The sequence below is a fragment of the Plectropomus leopardus genome, chromosome 16 (assembly GCF_008729295.1).
Source record: "Plectropomus leopardus isolate mb chromosome 16, YSFRI_Pleo_2.0, whole genome shotgun sequence".
NCBI classification, from domain to species: Eukaryota; Metazoa; Chordata; class Actinopteri; order Perciformes; family Serranidae; genus Plectropomus; species Plectropomus leopardus.
Window position 1 is genome coordinate 20980930 of NC_056478.1, and position 20460 is coordinate 21001389.

Here is a 20460-nt window from a genome sequence, read left to right on the forward strand (position 1 = left end):
ATTGCCCCCTAGTGCAATTTCACAGTTCAAAGTGTCAATACAGAGATGTTTTTTGTTAAATTCATTTATGTTATAGAAACTTGTAAATACTTTCTAGTTTAAGAAGAGAGGGACAGCTTTTTAAAATCATTATGTGTGAAGATTTCACCAACTTGACTCTTCTCGTTCTAGTGCATCTTATCGACATATACAATGTGATTGAGGCGGTGCGGGATGCTGGTCTGAACGCTGTAGAGCTGAACGCCGGCATCTCTGTGACCAGACTTGAGAACTTGGTGTCCTCCCTGTTCAATGCACTGAGCAAGCGTCTGCCCACCACACACACTATCAACCCGCGAGAAAGCACCGTCCTGTTAGTGGAATTTATACTGGCCGCCATTGACAGGTAACTACAAAGAAACCTGTTGAGCTTTAAAATGGAAAAATATCTCTTGGATGCTTACTCTTTGTAACTTGATCCTGTTGTTTACATGAAAAAACAAACATGCTGACAAGTGAAAATGTCACTTGTGGTTTTGTGTGAAAGTCAGGGTGACATATGCTGTACTATGGTGTCATATGTGTTTGTTTCAGTGAGCCTGACAGCCGTCTAACGGTGCTGTCTGTGAAGGCGATGCTGGCCATACTGTGTGGAGGAAAACTGGTAGATAAACTCCGCTGTGAGTACCAGTAGATACCATCATGACTGACGTAGAATCTGTTACAGATCAATTATCTTACATTTCCCAGAAACACTTTAAATATTCCCTAGAGAGTCATGATGAACGCACTGATTTTACATGTATGCTTTGAATGTAAACACAGAGGTAGGAATACTGATAATGACAGGATAACAAAAAATAATACAGTACATTTTTTATTTGTGTATCTTTATTGTTTCAGATTTTACTGACTACACTTTATCTAGATTAATTTAAATGTTTTACTTACGTCTTTATTGCCGTTATTTATAATAACTTTACAAGGGTCCCTCAATCTTTTAGTATGAATTTCAGCAATGTATCGATATATACCTGTCACATATGTGCCACCTTATGGAAAAAGGTCAATGCTGCATTTTTCTCTTGTTAACTGACCTGCTCTCTAATTAATCAAGTTGTGGTGTCCAGACTGTATTCACAAAGTCATACTATGGAGACTCACCTTCACAAGGTTAACCATTAAAACATAGGTAAAGATTGAGTTTTTTATGGTTAGGGTTAGGCATGTAGTCTAGGTATGGTTAAGTGGGGTAAGTCCTTAGGAAATTGATAGAATTTAATGCAGTCCTTTCCGTATTTTGTGTGTGTGTGTGTGTGTGTGTGTGTGTGTGTGTGTGTGTGTGTGTGTGTGTGTGTGTGTAGATGTGTTTTCTCAGGTATCTGACTCTTCTGGCGTGTTGGTACAATCCAAATTTGATGCTTTTCTGAGGGAGGCTTTGAAGTTGCCCACTGCTGCACATGAAGGACCATCCTTTGGCTACACACACACCTTAGCCCGCTCATGCTTCCCACAACAGGTTCGCACACACACACACACACACACACACCCCATCTGTCCTTTATTATGTAGATTTGTTTCATGTTAATCTGATCCCAATGGTTAATGTTTTTTGCGGGGTGGGGGGGGTGGGGGGGGTATATTGTCGTTTGGTCTGTGATCCTGAAGAGTTTTTTTCTTTCTTGTTGTCATTGTAGAAGAGGGTGATGCTCAACATGTTCCTGGGTATCGTTGCTGACCCTCCTCAGTGTCTTGTTTGGCTGCCTCTCATGCATCGCATGGCCAACGTGGAGCATGGTACACACACACAAACACACAAACCACAGACATCCACACCAACTTTAAAAAAATTTAAAAAGATGAATTGCAGTTAAATTGTGCGACTCGTCTGTATTTCAAAGCTAAAGATATTGATGACAGACTCTTCTCTCTGTCTCTCTCTCAGTCTGTCATCCTGTGACATGCTCCTACTGTCGTGCCAACGGCATGACTGGCTTCCGCTATCGCTGCCTTCGTTGCCGCGGTTACCAGCTCTGCCAGAACTGCTTCTGGCGTGGCAATGCCAGCGGCTCTCATAGCAACCAGCATCAGATGAAGGAGCACTCATCTTGGGTTAGTCACTGTGTGATTGCTCATTCATCACGCCAGGGGGCACTCCCTGTGTGTGTGTGTGTGTGTGTGTGTGTGTGTGTGTGTCTGTGTGTGTGTCTGTGTGTGTGTCTGTGTGTGTGCGCGCGCGCTTGTCTTGGATCTCCAACTTTGTGAGGACCATTATGAATTTTACAGCACTAGGAAAGCAACAAAATGGAAATATCACAATCCTAAAAATTTACAGTAATATTCCAAAAAGCTATCCTGGAGGGGAAAATGTTTTCGATGAAGAAATTATGTATTAATAGATGGAAACATAGTTGCTGAATTATTCATCACCCAGGCTTGGCATAATTTGACTTATTAATGTTTCGGGGATAAATCTCTTCACTAGTACAGCTCCTGCCTGTCCAACAGAATCTTCTCATCACAGGAAACTCTTCTTAATAATCCTCTGACGACTTTACATATCATTTCCAACAGGATTTACTTTTCGACTCTATTTTATTCTTAGTTTATCTGCTTCACTTTGCCACACTCTACACCAAGAAAGCACAGATACACTGTCTCTCCTGCTTGTTTTGATGAGGTGTACTGCATGCACCTGAGTGCATGAGGATAAAATGTAGAACTGTGATTAAGTTTTTAGTTAGACGTGAATATTTTTCATCTGTCATCATTCACTTTAATCATTAAGCCAACTGTTATTTGCTTATTTATTTACATTAATTATTCTTACTGGGGTCCATAGAAAACTCTAACCCCCCTCATGTGATTATGTAAATAAAAATAAGTGAAAGTAATATGTAATACATATGCACATAAGTACATGTAAAAATGGCAGTCAGTATTTTTTTCAATGCATCTAAGTTCAAGTATATAGTTTTTATATACTTTCAAAGCAATTTATCACCCTCATGTCTTTAAGGATTTCCTTGAGAGGAAACATAAAGAAAACATATTGAAACTTGATCCAACTCAGTCAGTAATCAGTAAGAAAAGATGTAGTACTATAGTGGACACGAGACACAGGAGACCATGTTGGCGATACTCAACGTCAAACCTCAGATCCACAAAAAATACCTTAAGTGTGCAGAGTTGTTTTAGGACAGATCCATCTTGATCTAGTTTGTCCATGGAGTTCAGGGCCATTGCTGCAGAAAATTTCTGGGTTTCAAATGTCAACACAAAAGTCACACAGCTGATGAATGTTGACCTGATATTTGTGTCTGTATACTTTGTGTGTGTGTGTGTGTGTGTGTGTGTGTGTGTAGAAGTCGCCAGCGACAAAGCTTGGCCGAGCCCTGAGCAGGACTCTGGGCTGTGCGTCCAGAGAGCCCCCTCATCCTTTGTACCCAGAGGAACCTGAGAGGACCCTCAACCTCTCCAACATAGTGTAAGACCTCCCAGCACTCACACACACTGATGATGTAGAAATGCCACATCCTTTGTCGTGAAATTGTAAAGTAGAATTTGTAAGGATCCAGCAACAGTCTCGGCTGGACGGGGTCCAACCAGGACCTAATCTCAGCTAATACTATGTTTTTGTGTCAGCTTGTCTCATCTTTATGCTACTTCTCAGCTATCACAGAGAACATTTCATACATATTGTACCTCACTTAAATATATGCTTGTGTCCTCCCGAAAGGGATGTAATAAAATCAGAAATATACATTTATTCATTTATGTGTGAGTTGCTGAGTGTTGGAGATATCAGCCGTAGAGATGTCTGTCCTCTTTCCTTCGGTGCCTTGATTCGGGTGGCAGGAGTAGCTTTTTAGAAAGAAAATAGTTCCTTTGTGAAACTGCTCACAACAAGGTCTGTGTAATATGTTGAGAAACTGGATTATGATTTCAGGAAAGAGACATTGCTGTTGAGTTTTTCATATGTATTTTAAAAATGACCACAAGGAACACCTTTGAGGAAAAAGTTGGATTCTCTCACATACAGTGGCATTGGAAATAGTAGTGTTTAGATCAACCTCATGGATGAAAACGATGTCACAGAGCTTTTTTTGAGTCAAGGTAATGAAAGTAGGGCTTAGCAACATGGTTAAAAAAAGTCTTTATAACTTATTTTGCTGCCTTTTAATAACAGTGTTCTTCGAACCATTAAGAACAAAACTAAAGATTAAACTATTTCCCAGCCCTGTATGGTAGTATGTACGATGTTAATGCTTTAAAAGACACAAGTTAATGTTCACTCAAACAATTCAGTCTTTGTAGAAGCTTCAGTGGGAATGTTGACACTCTAATAGTAACTTTTCATTACAGAAGGTGAAACATTTACTACTAAGTCACAGTCTCTCAGCCTAAAATAACCCTTTAGTCTGTTATCACCGGTACAGTTGACGTGCACACAAAAACTTCAGATAACACGAGACCTCAAAAGTCCCACCTCTGTAGCGAACCGCTGTGGTTGCTCCGCCCCTCGTGGTGGATCCACAGTGTTTGATTTTCCAAACATCGGAAGACCGAGTCATTACAGACCTCAAAGCACTGGGCACATAATCAGGTCAACACACAGAGACTGCACTTAGCACAGATGTGAGTATGTTTGTACTAATGATGCTTCGTCAGGTTTAACCCTGCTCGCAAACTTGCATTTTCCTGAAATTCCCTTTGATCTGCATTCATTCTTTCTCTCTCTCTCTCTCTTTCTCCCTCTGCTGATCTTTGCCCTGTCTGTGTTTGCTCAGACTAGTACAATTCATTATTGCATGATTGCACTCAAAATCACGTGAGAGTGTGTGTGAGTGAGTAAAAGTATGTGTTTTTTCTGATAGGCAGGACTTTGTGTTTAAATGATGTTGTCCTTACTTTGTGTTTGCACTGTTGATAATATGAGTCTAAGACATTGTGTATGTGTCTATCTGTGTGTGTGTGTGTGTGTGTGTGTGTGTGTGTGTGTGTGTGTGTGTGTGTGTGTGTGTGTGTGTGTGTGTGTGTGTGTGTGTGTAGCCCCCCTCGCCCCATTGGGAACACCAGTGAAGCCATGTTGCTGTCCTCATCAGTGCCCGAGTCCTCCAAGAGGTAAAATCTGACATGAAAAAAAACCCACCGGTTTAGTGATTGTAATATTTGTTCTGTCTGATTTAGAAATTTGAGTTTAAAGTCAGAGGTTGCATAGGTAATGACTTGCTTGAGTCAACTTAAATGGGGTTTATTATAGCTTCGTTCCTTTGTACCTTGTAAATCACTCATTTCAGCGCATACACTTTACACGAATTGCTGAACTCCATTTTGCTGATTAGATTTGATGAAATTAAAATGTGTGTTTTTCTGATGCATCAATCAATAACAAGTTGAGGTTAAGAAAAGCTTGATAGTTTGGATTTAGACTGTGCCTCTGATAAAACAAGATATTCGAATGTGTCATTTTTGGCTAAAATAAACTGTAATGACCTTTTTTTGTGAGAGATTGCAACATGCAGCAACCAAAGAAAACACATCCGTGTACATGCTGCAAAAACAAAAAAAATACAACTACAAGAATGTGCATATTAAAAATGTATGTGGACAAAGATGTAAAAAGGTTTTCATTACTAACAAAGTCTGACATAATATATATTTTACAAATACATTAAATTATGAAATGGACACTGCTTGTATTGATCACAATTATAGTGATCAACTGCTCATGTGGATCAAGACAGATTGGGATAGAATCATTCCTACACAAATGCTGTTTTTAAAAAATCACTTGTAGTAATCAAATATTTCACTAACTGTTCGTTTTGGGTCTTTGCATACATAACAATTTATGTAAAAACAACTAAAAACTACCTTAATTCTCTTTTTTTAAAAACTTAACCTTCATTATACTTTGCCTTGTGATAAGCCATCTATTTTCAGCTGTCTACCTGGTGCTGCATGTAGAGTCCTTTTCTCTTAATGGAAAAACGTAGCATCCTCAAAGCTTATGGCTGCTCGTCATAGCTGCTGGTGATAGAGAGAAAAAACAAATGTGCACGGGGAGAGCACCTGTGGCTGGAGCTGTTCCTGTGAACTGGATAGATGATGCCTGGTCATGTAATGCCCACATGATGAAACAGCTGCACTGTACTGTGAAACAGCCAATGTAATTCTGTAGATAGCAAAGCTGTCCATTTAATTACTTTATATTAATGTAATAAATTTGCAAATGTAATGGAAATTAGATGGTGATATTCATGAGAAATGGATACAAAATGTGATCATTTTGTCCTGGACAGACATGATCACAATAAACAGGTTCCACTTAATTACAAAACCAAAACATATGATAACTGAATCACTGTATGCAGTGGACAAAATGGCTTATAATGGGCTGACACGTGCAAAAAACATAATGCAAAACATTTAAGACATGATGTGTTATTATTCAAGGATAAATATGTAAAGATGTATTTGATGTATATATATATAGTTTATGAGGATATATATTATTCGCAATAATGTAAATTCACGTTTATTTTTTTCTGTCTGTGTTTTTCTTTTCCAGTTTGTCAGCTGCTCAGCGTATGAACGAGGAACACGCTCTGATCGCTGCGTATGTGAATCGCCTCCAGACCAGCCCAAGGTGAGAGAGCGCAGTACAGTTAGACCTTAACTTTGGCAGTTCGGTTTATCCAGTGACTTTTATGATCATTATACTGAAGAGCAAACATGAAGTAAAGGCAAGTTAAATCAAAGTGTTATATTGTGTCCATGCTGTCTTTTTGCAGGTTGTACACTGATTTAAAAACTATCAGCTCCTGGGAAATCATTTACATTCAGCAGAAATGAAAAAAAACAAAAAATGTCCCAACTGCTACTTCAATATTATTAGTGTTCGGCATCTTTTTCAGTCAGTGAACAGAAGATTGCATAAAGCATAAAGCCCACATTTTCAGGGTCAGTTGAGTAATCATTTATGACTGGCATTATATTTTGACATGTTATACATTTGTTAAATATGTAAAACCAGAGCTTGACTTTAAGTGTTTACTGGTGGAAATGTTTGCCCTCTTGATCTTATTTTAGGCAAGGCAGGGAAAAGGTATTCATATAGCACCATTTAGACAGGTGGCAATTCAAAGTACATGAAGCACAGTACATTAGGAAAACATTTAAATGGCATAAAAAAGACAAGTAATTGAAAAAAAGGGGAGGAAAAAATTAAGAAGAGAAAAAACATAACAGGAAAATCAAACAAGCAAAAGCAAGCAATGATAAAAGAAAAAGTTATGTTATTTGAAAGCCATAGTGAATGTACATAGGACATAGTTAGAATGAAAAAAGAGATATGCATTGCATTTTTACCAATAAAGTAAAAATGCCTCATTGCTGGAAACTTGCAGCCATCCTTACAGAAGAAACTTTATCCCCATAAATCCATATTCCTTCGTACTGTTTGCTTTAGCGTTGCTGCAGTGGATTATATTGGTTAGCATGTTCCTCTTCTGCTGGGTGCATGGTGACATTTTCCACCACTCAGAGGTACTCAGAGGTGCTCACAGGGGACATTTGACACATGTGACTATTTGACAAAAGTGTAACAGGAGTGGAATGACATTTTAAAAAGTGGTTTTAATAATCATTTGTTTACTTTGCTTTTAGCAGTGTGGACAGTCCCAGAAGAGAAGATGAGGAGCACAAACTGATCGCCCGCTACACCTCTCGACTGGCAGAGACTGACGGCACACCAGTAAGTCAACAACGCCATGCCTTCTCACACACCGTCAACTGCAAATACATAAATACACATTAGGTACTTCTGTTGTACACAAACACCAGAGCTCTGACGCACAGCTGTGAGTGATGTCTGTCCAAACTAAGATAATCTTTTGGTTGTTAAATGATGAATGATCAAGCGATCAGTAAGTTCCAGTAACTGTGTTTCAGGTGATACCTAACCGGAGCATCAACTTTGATGTGAACAAACAGAAGAGGGAGCTCATTGCTCAGCTGGAGTGCAAAAACAGGTAGATATGTGAGAAGACTGGACAAGTTATTCATTTGAATGAATTACATTTTAGTTTAGTTTTCATGCTCTTGTAAGTCTGTCACTTTGTCGTCATATTTGTGACTGTGTAGAGATAATACTGGTGTCCCAACCACTTTAAGAGAACACTGGTCTTATTTTGCAACTCATCAGTATCATTTCAGTGTTTGACACAATGATTAATTAAATTTGAAGTACATTTTTGAAAGATTTTAAATTTTACACCCCTAAATTTATAGATTATCAGTGGATAATGCATCTTTTAAAGAAGTGACCTAATAATGAATCTATTATTTGCTTGAGGTGCTAGAAGTATTTGAATTTTGTACTCAGGAATTTAATTACTGGAAAATCCTGAAAATCAGAGATTTTTTAAAAAACTTTGTCCTTGAAAAAAGTACTTGAATAAACCAAATGATACATTTTATGTATTTATTCCTTTATTTTTTAAAGATATTTTCTGGGGTGTTTTTGCCTTTAATGGATAGGACAGCACAAGTGTGAAAGGGGGAGAGTGAGAGGGGTTGACATGCAGCAAAAGGCCGAAGCCGGAGTCGAAACCCGCGGTCGCTGCGGCGAGGACACAGCTCTATCCTCTGAGCCACCAGGCGCCCCAATGAAACATTACTTAAAAAAATAACTTAGAAAAATGTTTTAAACTAGAAAGCAGAGAATGGCCGTGGTTGTAATAATGTTTTTTTAAAGCTGTATGAGTGATATGAGTTAAGATTGCTAACAACTTAACGCCAGTAAATGTTCGGCAACAAGGATGTTTCTCTAGCCTGCCAGAGCATCATTAGCATCTGTTTTTTTTTCTGCTTCTTGAGCGATAGATGAGATGAACGGTTGTGGATAAAACAAGTTCATCATTGCAAATAAAAAGGAGTGCTCAAAAAAGTACTTGAAAGTGCTTCAATTTGACTTGCCCGTCTGCACGAACTGCTTTCAGGCGCAAAACGTTAGCTGTTGAATGTTTTAGTACTTGTAAGCCGAGTCGACATGTTTCCTGTATGTGCTTAATGTCTGTCACATGCGCATATGCATATGTTTGAATTCTGTTCCCATGTGCAACAGCTTGTCACATTTATATTCTCTTATTCCAACATGTACATTCCTCCATAATCTGCAAAAGCCTGGAGAAGCATGTGTGTATTCCTGCCCTGTGTTTTCACAGTCTGTTCAGTCATGTATCGCCCCCCCCAGCCTTAGCTGACCAGTTTGTTTTTCATTTCCCAGAGAGATCTTGGCAGAGATCAAACGTCTTCGTGTAGAGCATGATGCAGCGTGCCAGGCCAGCCCAGAGAAAGGCAGCACCAACCCGACTCTGCTGGCCGAGCTTCGCCTGCTCAGGTAAACACACGCTCCGCCACGGAGCTGCTCAGAAAGGAGCCGGGAAATCTGGTCTCCTGCTGCGCACACATACATACTATAACAATTATTCGTTTTTCTTTTTGATGTTGACATACCTGCAAAAATGTTGTCCTAACATTGTTTTCAAAAACAATAAAAGTTTTTTTTCAGCTATACACACATTTTCTACATTGTGAGCCGCAGTGTCAGATTTGGCGGGAAATCTGCCGCGTTGCTTTGCAGCACAGAGGGAGAGTGCTTTATGGCAGATGGTGGCGACAGATGGTAGATTTTGTGAAAAGCCAACGTTAAAAAATGGCTTCCAACATGTTTATGCTATTTCGGTAAAAACAAAAAACTCAAAGGGAGAGGAGGGAGACTTTATATAAAGCAGAAAAATTCTGCTTGCATGAGAGTTGCATTAAGATTTCTGGACGGATACTTTCGGTTTAAAGTGCGACACAGAGCAACTCCTCTGATTATAGCATCTTTCTGCTCATTCTGGTGCTTTAAGTTTTTGTTTGCAGAAAAATTAAGCTATCTCAGTCATGTATGTTAGTGTGCATCACTGTCATTGTCTTTTTGGCCGTGGCCACTCGAGGGCGCCAAACTCAAAAATGTTTAAATTCTACACAGTGGCTTTAAGTTGTCCAAATAACAATATGTACTGTAAGATTTTATGTACTGTAGTGGTTTTAACTACAAGGTTCACAACATACTGTGATAAATGATGAATTTGTGTGATTTGGGGCTAATTTATATGCATGTGTAAGGACAACTGAAACAACCATAATGACACATTAGCTTATACCCAGAATTCAACTGCACTCTGTTTGAGGGTAATTTGTTAAGTGCACACTAATTTTGTACCCTGAAATGACCAACTCTCCTTTCCCTCTTCACATTTCAACAGTAGCTACTCTAACTATTTATCCGATGTGTAAATTACAGTCATTATCAGTAATATTGCTATGTGGATTTGTCCAGTCGGGTCACCTGGAGCCACTTCCTTTTAAAGCCACATGATTACAATAAAAAGTTCCCATCTTATACAGTATCTGTGAATATCTGCAGGGCTGTTAACTAGGCAGTGGTTTCTCAGATGTATCAACATCTTGGTCATATTCTCATTTCAGGATAAGATGCCATTATTGCCGAAAATCTCCAGTAAAATACCCTAATACAGATGAAGTGATTATTTTTTGGTCTGTTCCAGCATTGAAGCTTTACTTTGGGATCATAATGACTCAAATCTTGAATTACTGCATGACTCATCCTCTTGTTATATTTGTTTATTTACTCATTTGTCCTAACATGTGAAGAGAAGCCAAGCAGGAAACAGACGGGTTGATGCTCCTGCGTTAGTGTCCCATCCAGACCACATACTGTTTGGGAGAAAAAAAAAAAGTAAACACCTCTTTAGTATGATGTTACATATGCTGGCTCCTACATCTTGGTTTCTTTTTGCTTCCAACTCTCTGTAAATAGTAAGAATTTATCATTTGAATGCAATTTGGATTCACTTTGTACTTCTCAAATACTTTTGAAAGCCTTGGTGGTTTACACAAGTGTGTTTAAGCAGTATTAAGTACACGATGAATGTTCTGCCATCTGACAACCAGTATACACCAGTCTTTATTGTGTTTTCAAGATGTCAGAGTTTGGTTTTAAGGTCTTGTGGTCAGTCTCAGAGCCTTTCGATGCTCTCATGTCCCGGTCAGCTTGCTCTTTCACATCTCATCTCCACCAAGTCGTCTCTTCCAAGCCCGGAAGACATGGTGGTCCAGGAAAATGTCAAGGGTTTCTGACTCTGTGTTCCTTCGATCTCCAACCATCCATGTTTCCACCTCATTGCTCTATGGGCTGCAGTGCTCTCACCTCACTTCTGCAGTTTCTCCTCTTATTTCACTAACCAGGGGACTTGACAACTGTCTGCAGAAGTGTTAGAAGGAAAAAGAGTTTGGGCAGTTTCCCAGCTCATAAACCTCATTGTGCCAACTTTAGCAGACCTGTACAGGAGTGTGTTAGAGTCTACCTACATTTACGCCAGATTTTTGATCAGGCTAACAGAAATCAATACTGTTTATGCGGCTTAGTGCAAATGAATTTGTACCAAATCAAATCTGGAGGTGCGTGACATGAAAAGTGTAAACGGGGCCAGTGAGTCAGCTCTCAGTGCTCACTTAGTTTTCAGTTTTCAGTCTTTTTGCCTTTCTGCATTCGTGTATCTCTTTGTAACCTCAAATGTTTCAGTTTAACTTCTGCCTTCTGAGAGTCCTTGCACTCAAGTTCTTTTGTTGCTGCCTCCTGATGCTCTGTTATGTGACAGTCATGGTGGGTTTTTGTGTGTTGCAGACAAAGGAAAGATGAGCTGGAGCAGAGGATGTCGTCTCTGCAAGAGAGCAGGAGGGAACTGATGGTGCAGCTGGAGGGACTGATGAAGCTGCTCAAGGTGACACACACAAGCATACATTGTTTTCAGCATGGTGTATTGTCACACACTAGAGGGCAAAGTTTCCTTGTTTTCTTCACACCTTCCTGTCTGTCCTCACAGTAACAAGCCTCACTTTTCCCTCTGCTGTTTCCTCCTTAATAATTTCACCTTTTTCCAGCTGTGACTGTACCTGATCTCTTTTTTCCATCCTTTTCCTCCCTACTTATTTCCGACTGTCCATGTTGTGGCCCTCTAGGATGAGGAACAGCGTCAGGCAGTAAGTTCACCCCCTTATGTTGGACTCACAGTGCTGTAAATGAGGGATTCAGTCCTAATGTCATGCAAAAATGTCATAATAAATCAACTATACAAGCAAGCTATATTTTTCCAATAAGGGCCTTAATATTTTGGACAAATGATGGTTCACCTTTTCCAGCAGTTACCAGAACATTTACTATATTGTGGAGATGATGTCAACAAAAGTGGCAAGTTTGATGTTTGTGGACATCATAAATGATGTTTAACAAACCCTATAAATCCATCTCTCAGGCACAGGCGGCTGGCTCTTCTCACGTTTCTCCTGCACGACCAAGCCCATCAACTGTCCGCTCTGTAGGTGCTGCGCCTCCACAGGCTCACATGTACCCTCCTCAAGATTCACTCGCTGGGGTGGGTGGTGACGTGCAAGAAGCATTTGCCCAAGGTAAGTCTGGAACTTACAGCTAAGAAAATCATAAATGTTAAGCCATAAACTTAAGAGAATCTTATTTTCTTTTTCATTTCTCTGTTGTGACTTAGAATTATGTTATTTTAAGTAGCAAAGGAGGGCGGCGGTTAGCTGATTAATTAGGAGAGGAGTGCGCGCAGCTCTGGGGGACATCCGGAAAATCAAAAAAACTTGATCATCATTTCAATAAATTAAAGAAATGGGTGAAGTTGTCCTGCGTCCCCTGTGGTTATCTATGCTGGGTTTAGTTCAGACAGGCATTGAGGCTGAAAGTAGATAGAAACTTGACAATAAAATAAGCATCTTTTTGGGCTAAGGGCTGAGTAACATACAGTTGTGATGGCTTTGGTTTAGTTAAATCTTTGAGGCAAAGTACAATAAGTGAGCTGTCAGTGGTCACTTTTTTAGCCTCCGTTCCAACAATAGCCTCTGTCAGAGGCATTGTGGTTTTGGGTTGTTCTTGCATCCCGTTCCTGTGAATGCCATATCTTAAGAACCCCTGGAAGGGATTTTTTAAAATTTGGCACAAATGTCCACTGACTTAACAATAACACGATTTAAATTTGGTGGTCAATGGGCAAAGGTCACTGTGATCTTGTGTTTTTCTCTTACTTGTGAAAGCAATATCTCAAGAACACCTTGAGAGAATTTCCTCAAACATCACAATGAAATGGTGACATTTTATATCCAAAAGATCAAGCTCAACTTTTACTGTGACATCATAATGTTCTGCAAAAAACACTTTACACTGAAACCATTATTCAACATTATATGAATTAGAGACATTTGGTCAGATATTGAACTGGTGACACTAATTTTGGGTCCCCACCTTAGAACTGTGCCGATGGTATCGACCTTTTGTGATGTGAACTGTAACTGCAACTTGACTCGTTCGCAGCGGCATACAACCGCAAGGTGGTTATTCTAGTTTATGATTTTCTTTTGTAATTGGTGCCAAAGTGAGATTCAGATCTCATAAGGTGATAATATATTTCAGCACTTCAAGTCATTAGTAACTACATATTTAGTATCAGTGAAATCTTTTTGCTGTGACGGGTTCCTTTTTTTCCATCACAGGCCCGAGAAGGAACCTGAGGAATGACCTGCTGGTAGCAGCAGACTCCATCACCAACACTGTGTCCTCACTGGTCAAAGAGCTCCATTCTGGTACACACAAACACACTTCTGACAGTTTTGGGTATCAAACTGAGTGCCTTGGTAGCGGAATGGTTACAGCACATGCTATATAACTTTGATATCCCGAGTTCGGTTCCAACTTTGGGACCTTTGCACATCATACATATCATACATATGAAGGCAGAAATGCCAAAAAATAAATAAATTCTCTTCTCTAACTAGATGATGTTCGGGAGGAAGAGGAGAGATTGCTGAACGGAAAGGACAGAGGTAAGTGAATCTCCTCAGCATCTCATGTCATCTTTTCTGACTAATTCTCTTTCTATTTGCTGCACTTGCTAACAAAATTTCACACCAGCATTGTCATTTTAATGATTAACATTTGCAATGGCACTAACATGGATTGCTTGCTAAATTAACACATCTATAGGTAGATCCTAGTAATCACTTTGCTTGACTTTTATCATTCAAAACAAACACTTAAACAAACAGATAATTTGAAAATAAGCGATAAATGAAATGTTAAGTTCACCATAGACTCCATGCTTCCTCTTAGTGTTTTTTGCTGACAATTTCACATAAAACATGTTTAGAACTGGTGATATATGTGTGTGTGTGTGTGTGTCTGTGTGTGTGTGTTAGTAATTCTATCAGTAATTCTCTTTTTATTTTCATTGGTTTATAGTGACAAGATTAATATGACATAAATAAAATTCACAACCATTTTGAGCATGAAAAAAAAAGATTATAAAAATAAGCAAATAAATAAACAGAGACTTTGGGGGACTAATAATTATACTGCAGTGTGATTCTAATACTTATTCACACAAAGTCAAGTCTTACATTTGAGACATTCACTATCAATTTTGACCAGTTCTCTAAAACTATACCTTGGGTTCTCAAATAAAAACTCATTCTCTCCATTAAATAGGTATTATATACCAAGGTAATCCATTCATCAACACAAGGTATTTCTAACTGGTGAGATTTTAATAACTAAAATCATTTTATAACAACTCTGTTACAAGTAAAAGTCCTGCATTCAAAATACATCCTGAGTAAAAGAACCTACTACAAATATTACCAGAAAAATGTACAAAAAGTGCTCACTTTGCAGAAAAGCCCTTTTCAAAGTGTTGATATATGTTGTTCCCAAGGTCCCGAAAGACTATATGTTGTGTGCATATGTTATTACTTTACAGCATAAGATCAAAAATTGAATTTTTCAGGACTTCAGGAGCTCTCCTGTTAGTTTTGTTATGGACGAAGTCTAACTTCATTGTCAACCCAATGTAAATTATCAACAGGTGTCATCAGCCACATAACTGAAAACACTTGTATGCACAAATCTATAATTCACCATATTCATCAGTATAAAGTGCCACATACTGAGGTAAAGTACAAGTACCTAAAGGATGTACAGTACTTGAAAAACAGTACTTTCAACCAGTGTTAAAAGTCATAACAGTCCTCTGTGTGAGTAAACAGCTGCTTTATGCAAGGTGAAGCAGGTGTTACAAACAGCTGATTTTTAAGATGACTTTATGAGCAGTTGATACAGAATTGAGAAACCTCAGTCATAGGAGGAATACACTAGTTATAATATATAATATATTCATAAACTGTACTGTATGGCGTTTGTATCTCGTTTATTCATTTCTTTTGAATATAATAAAACTGAATCTTATTTTTCATTTGCATATATAAAAGTCGCTCAGGATCACATAATGAGGTATTTGCCTGGGTCTTTTCCTGCATGTCTTTCTGTGACCACGTGCACGGTCTCTGCACGACTCCGCTCATTCTCCAGGTGCTCATACTGCAGCAAGCTTCATTAACATGCCGCCTCATTAGCCATGCTTTATGGAGCCCCTCCTCTTTACAAGAGGACCGCCTGCAGAGACGAAGCAGTGAAACTACTTCCTGGTCTGCTCCCCGAGTGCAGACTAAACGCTCATTAGAATACTAACCTGCCGTACTAACCCACCGACCCCCGAGCAGCCAGACAGACAGAAGGCCAGGGTTCAGCCCCACGTCCAACACAGTTAAGTCCTAACGTTTTAAAATAAAATACTGTGTTAGACTCTCTTCAGTAAAGTTTTGTCTCTGGAGCTACTCAGTTTGTGTAGCACCTGCCAAGTGCAGTCATGTTTTATGTTTCAATGCTAAGAGCTGGTCTGGTTCTTATTACAGTTTCTGGCCGAATCCTGTAGCACTTGATTTAGCTTCACACTGCACTGTCCTCTGCTGACTGCTAACAAACCTTCTTTCTCTACTCAGCAGGTTAAAAGGACCGCAGGACGAACAAAAACAGTAAGTGAGTCAATGTTACTGCCCTTTTTAATTACATGACAGTGAAACCGTTACAGATGAAACTCTACCTGCCAATTCTCTAATCATAAATCCCTCAGTGAGTTATTTGTCATGAAGGCAGGCTTAGAGACGTCTCTGCTGTAGAACAAAAAGGCTGCGTTCATGTTTTATGGGAAAAACTGAATAAACGATTTGATGACTCAAAGCAGTAACTTGTTTTAATGTTTAAACTTGTTTGCACAGGCCTACAAACGGCTGGTTTTTGGTTTCTGCTAATAAGTTTTTTTGAAGCATTCTGTGATGTTTTTTTTGAGTTCATGTGGAGAGCAAAAAGTAATTAACTCAAATGAGAAAAAAAATCTTCTCATGTAGTTGTTCCTATTTGAAATAAAACTCTTTAGTTTGAGGACAGATATTTTTTTTTAATTTTTGCGTCATAATCTTTGAGAACAAACAAATTATGGCTGTAGCCTTGAGTTTGGCAAATTTGCAGAAAAGTCTCAGTGATTGGGCATAATTGCAAGATTGTGCAGAATACACAGGGACTGGCTAGATTTGCGTTAATTGTTGTGATAGCAACACCGCCAAATGTTGGCAGAGACTTTACTTGGTGAAACTGTGGATGAGTGAAGGGTTGATCTTAAGACTTGCAGACAGTTTGTCACACAAGCGGCCCCGCCCAAAAATATGAGTAGTGTAAGCCTTAATGAAATGTCAAATGAGTGAGTACGTGGGGGTCTATGGAGAATTGACTCACTTTTAGAGCCAGCCTCATGTGGCCATTGCAATTTTTGATAATTCGCATTAGCTTAATTTTTTCACCTCCAGAGGTTGCTGCTTGGCTTGAGCGTTATATTTATTTACAGAAAGCAAATAGGTGCATCTCCCAAAACCTAAACTCTTCCTTCAACCCCACATGATAGAATATAAAAGACAAGTGAACTTCTCATTAGTTGTCTGACTCTTCTGTTTCTCTCTTCTCAGGCAGAGTGATGTTTAATCACGGCCAAAGAAGACTGACCCTGCTGGGATTCACATATTTAACTTCTTGTTGTCGTTAGCCAGTGGGGATTAGAGCTCCCCTGCAAATCAACCAATCACGATGCTGGACACCAAACGACCACTGGGTCCCTACTGATGTATAGCTGTGATTCTGTGTGTGTGTGTGTGTGTGTGTGTGTGTGTGTATCTTGTCACTGTGGATTTACTTTTGTTTGATTTGATCATGCATAGCTAAACGAGGAATCCAAAATCTACTGATATGTACTGTAGCGCTTGTTTGTGTGCTCTGCGTTTTCGAGGGTTAAGTAAGTGAGAGGGATACTGTGAAGAGACAGAAAGACAGGTTTAGGAAATTTGTGAAGGATTAAAAGTGCAGGAAAGTTTCATGATGGTGATACAGGAAGTGACAACAGGGGATAGAAAAAGTGGAAAAACAAAAGGAAGTCAAAAAAGATGAGAGGTACGTTGTAAAGTTTTAAGTTTCAGCACTGTGTGCTTAGTATTTATTGCTTTGATTTGAATTTTTTGCATTTATTCATTTAGTTTGAGTGTTTATGTGTATGTAAGTGTGGTCCAGCCCTGCTGAGACGATAAGCTTTAATGGGACGTTTCCTGCTGTATCAAGCCCAGCCCAGGGCAGGGTGGAAAGCTGTTGTCCCGGTCCTGGTCCCAGTTGTCTGAGACCTGGAAGACATTAGTGCCAGGGGTGCTGGTATGATAGCAGCTCAGGTTGTCCAAGCCTCTCTGTGTGTCTCGGTACTGCAGTGGGACTACAGTCAAAGAGGAGGTATCTGATTACTTTCTGTGTGTGTGTGTGTGTGTGTGTGTGTGTGTGTGTGTGTGTGAGAGTGAGTGAGTGAGTGAGAGAGAGAGAGAACGAGAGAGAAAATATAAAACCATTTGCTTCAACAGTGTAGCAATAGAGTAGCAAAGTGGGTGGAGAAGTGGGCTCTGGAAGTGTTTATCCCCGACAAATGTTCTTTCAAACAGACTCAGCTTTTCCCAACCTGAGTGTGAGGCGTCACATAATTGAAGAATTAAGGAAGTAAGTAAGTTTATTTTTTTTGGAATTATCCTGCTTTTTCTTGTGAAACGTGTAATACTAACACCTCACCAGGACTCAAAAAATCATTCTTGATTTGGTTGAATTGCTCACAACTCATGTCCACATAAATGTTGTGTGTGACCAATTATTTATTGCATTTTATTAGAAATGTATCTGAAGAAATCATTTTAAAAAAGACCATTATTTTCCAACAAGACCAAAAAGAAAAAAGCTAGCGATTTGCATCCTTACTTAGGAAAAAATATCATGATTGAGTGGTGCAGGAATGAGTCCTAAAACCCGGAAATCAGTTAGCATCTCAGCACCTCCGGTTACCTGGCCTTGAAGTCAATGGGTTTTTGAGTGGATTTCAAGTCACAAGTGACTTAAGGAGACTACAGAATGTCATCACGCAGAACCTAGCTTTACAGCCTCGTTGTGGTGGCGGCGTTATAGTCATGCCACTGTGGTGTTATTCGTTTATAGCCTAACAATAGCTTTTTATTTCTGAGAATTGCATTCAGGGTTCAAAAATTGTAAAGTGTAAGTATCTCACTTGTTTGCCGCAGAGCTTATTTTCTGCAATAAACCATCGTCCCTGCAGCACTCTATTCTGCCAGTTTTTCATATAGAATGTCTCTAAATACTACGGTACCCATAAGCCTCTGCAGCTATGGTTGTGGAGAAAAAATAGCCAGCTTGCTGTAGAGAATTTAAAAAACTTTTTTGCTGTAGTCAGGAACTACACACACTGCATAATATCTAATAAGGCACTGTTTTAACCTCTCAGATTGGATGTTTGTTTCTGCAGTGCTCCTTGGGAAGTGTAGTTGACTTCTCTCCTTTTAGTCTTTTTATACAATTTTGACTTCTTCTGCCAGCAGTGTTTCATGTTAACCTTTGCCTTGATAGTGTTTCAACTACCAGATACCAAACTTTATCTCTCAAAAGTGAATAGGACATTTACTTTTTAAACACTGCTTGCCCAAAGTAACTCCTCACGCTTTGCTACTCTTTGATGTCTTTCAAGCTTCCTGCAAAATGCAGGGGATTGTGGGAGTTTAAGTTCTCTGTGCATGTTGAACTAGCCAGCTCCCCTAAATCTTCAGACTGATATCTGTATGCAAATGAAGCATGACCCAAAGTTACTTCCTGAGCTTGAATCAGGTCAAGTTGATGTATTTTCATGTAGCATATGTGAAATAATTTTATCAAAGAAGTGTTTTTAGCATTTCAGGGTTTTAGTTTCAGCTGATATGGAGCTTTACTTACCTGTTTCTTTTTTTTTTTTTTTTACATTTTTGGATCAGTTTTCCGTTGGACATGTTTTTCCAGACTTCTGTAGCCCTCCACATTTTCTGACTGACAGCTTGCGTCTGTGATTATCACATTATCAGTCCACCGTATGAATGATTAATAAATGAATGAGCTTTTGTTTCAGTGTGTGTGTTTGAGAGAGAGTGAGAGTGAAATCAAGACTGACAGGACAGACGCGTCCTGACATGAAGCTGTAAAAACCTTCAGCTCTGAACCTGCCTGAGCTGATGCTGTGAGTGAAAAGTGTGTTTCATCTGCAATAAAAAATATTTAACATCAAACTCTTGAGTTTTGTCCATTTCTGTGACTGTTGGCTGTAATCCCTCCGGACAAAAAAGGTCGGGCAGCAACATTACAACAAGTGTGCGTTATCGTTTATTCAGTAACTTTTCTATGACGTTACACTGGTATGTCAGAGCTTTTCCATGACCTCAACATTTTATTTGTTCATGTTCGTGCATGGTTTGGCAAAAGAAAAATATTTACATATAAATTTGTGAAACAAGTTGGAAACTCCACTCTGCTGTATTCCTGGAAAGTGACCCATTTGTAAAATTCCTTGACTTCTCTCATCTGGAATACAGCTTTTCTAAACCCCATCAAAAACCACTGTGAAGCCTGCAGGGAAATAAAGCAGAGGCAAGAAAACTCTTAAGATGTGCAGAACAGTTAACATAAGAGCATGACTTAACAGTGTTTGATTTAAATAACTTACATGATAACATTTTGGGTTAAAGAACAAAATGTCTTATATTTTTAGGTTACAGAATTGACCAGTTTACAAAATTAAACTATTTGAGGTATGTTCAGACACAAGGGTGCTGTAGTGCACTGTAAAAATTAGACTGTTTTAACAAAAATGTTAGTGTCTGTGCTGCCGTAAAAACCTGAAGTTGACTCAATTTAGAAATTTAAGGCAGCCCGGACTTTTTTTTTTTAAGTCAAAACAAATAGTTTATTTTTACAGTGTGGGTGTAAAATTGGGACTGATTACCCAGGACCCTCAGAAAAAAATGTTTTAAAGTACTGAATTTTGTATTAAAAAAATAGTGGGTCTCTCTGAGGCCCATCTCACCCCTTAAAGGCAGTAAATGGTTTAG

The 20460-nt window shown here is 39.1% G+C and overlaps 1 protein-coding gene across 10 annotated transcripts in view; it reads left to right on the forward strand.

Moving 5' to 3' along the window:
• Positions 1 to 18263, forward strand: part of LOC121955112 (dystrobrevin beta-like) — a 32982-nt gene extending 14719 nt beyond the window's left edge. For 2 of the 10 annotated variants that reach the window (XR_006106594.1, XR_006106595.1), the window contains 18 exons: positions 172 to 385; positions 574 to 659; positions 1344 to 1498; positions 1677 to 1776; positions 1925 to 2091; positions 3345 to 3466; positions 5032 to 5103; positions 6554 to 6631; positions 7651 to 7738; positions 7936 to 8015; positions 9272 to 9385; positions 11741 to 11837; positions 12076 to 12096; positions 12369 to 12522; positions 13624 to 13713; positions 13906 to 13953; positions 15394 to 15727; positions 15967 to 15982. Coding sequence is in view for 4 of the 10 variants with exons in the window: in XM_042502915.1 (XP_042358849.1) it covers positions 172 to 385; positions 574 to 659; positions 1344 to 1498; positions 1677 to 1776; positions 1925 to 2091; positions 3345 to 3466; positions 5032 to 5103; positions 6554 to 6631; positions 7651 to 7738; positions 7936 to 8015; positions 9272 to 9385; positions 11741 to 11837; positions 12076 to 12096; positions 12369 to 12522; positions 13624 to 13713; positions 13906 to 13953; positions 15394 to 15415; positions 15964 to 15996; positions 16981 to 16996 (1757 nt within the window). In the remaining 6 variants the exon portion in view is untranslated. Of the gene's footprint in view, positions 1 to 171; positions 386 to 573; positions 660 to 1343; positions 1499 to 1676; positions 1777 to 1924; positions 2092 to 3344; positions 3467 to 5031; positions 5104 to 6553; positions 6632 to 7650; positions 7739 to 7935; positions 8016 to 9271; positions 9386 to 11740; positions 11838 to 11997; positions 12097 to 12368; positions 12523 to 13623; positions 13714 to 13905; positions 13954 to 15393; positions 15728 to 15963; positions 15997 to 16980 lie in introns of those variants that run through there. The other 8 variants (XM_042502915.1, XM_042502916.1, XR_006106598.1 and 5 more) reach the window with 8 other exon arrangements.
• The last annotated feature ends 2197 nt before the right edge of the window (positions 18264 to 20460 follow it).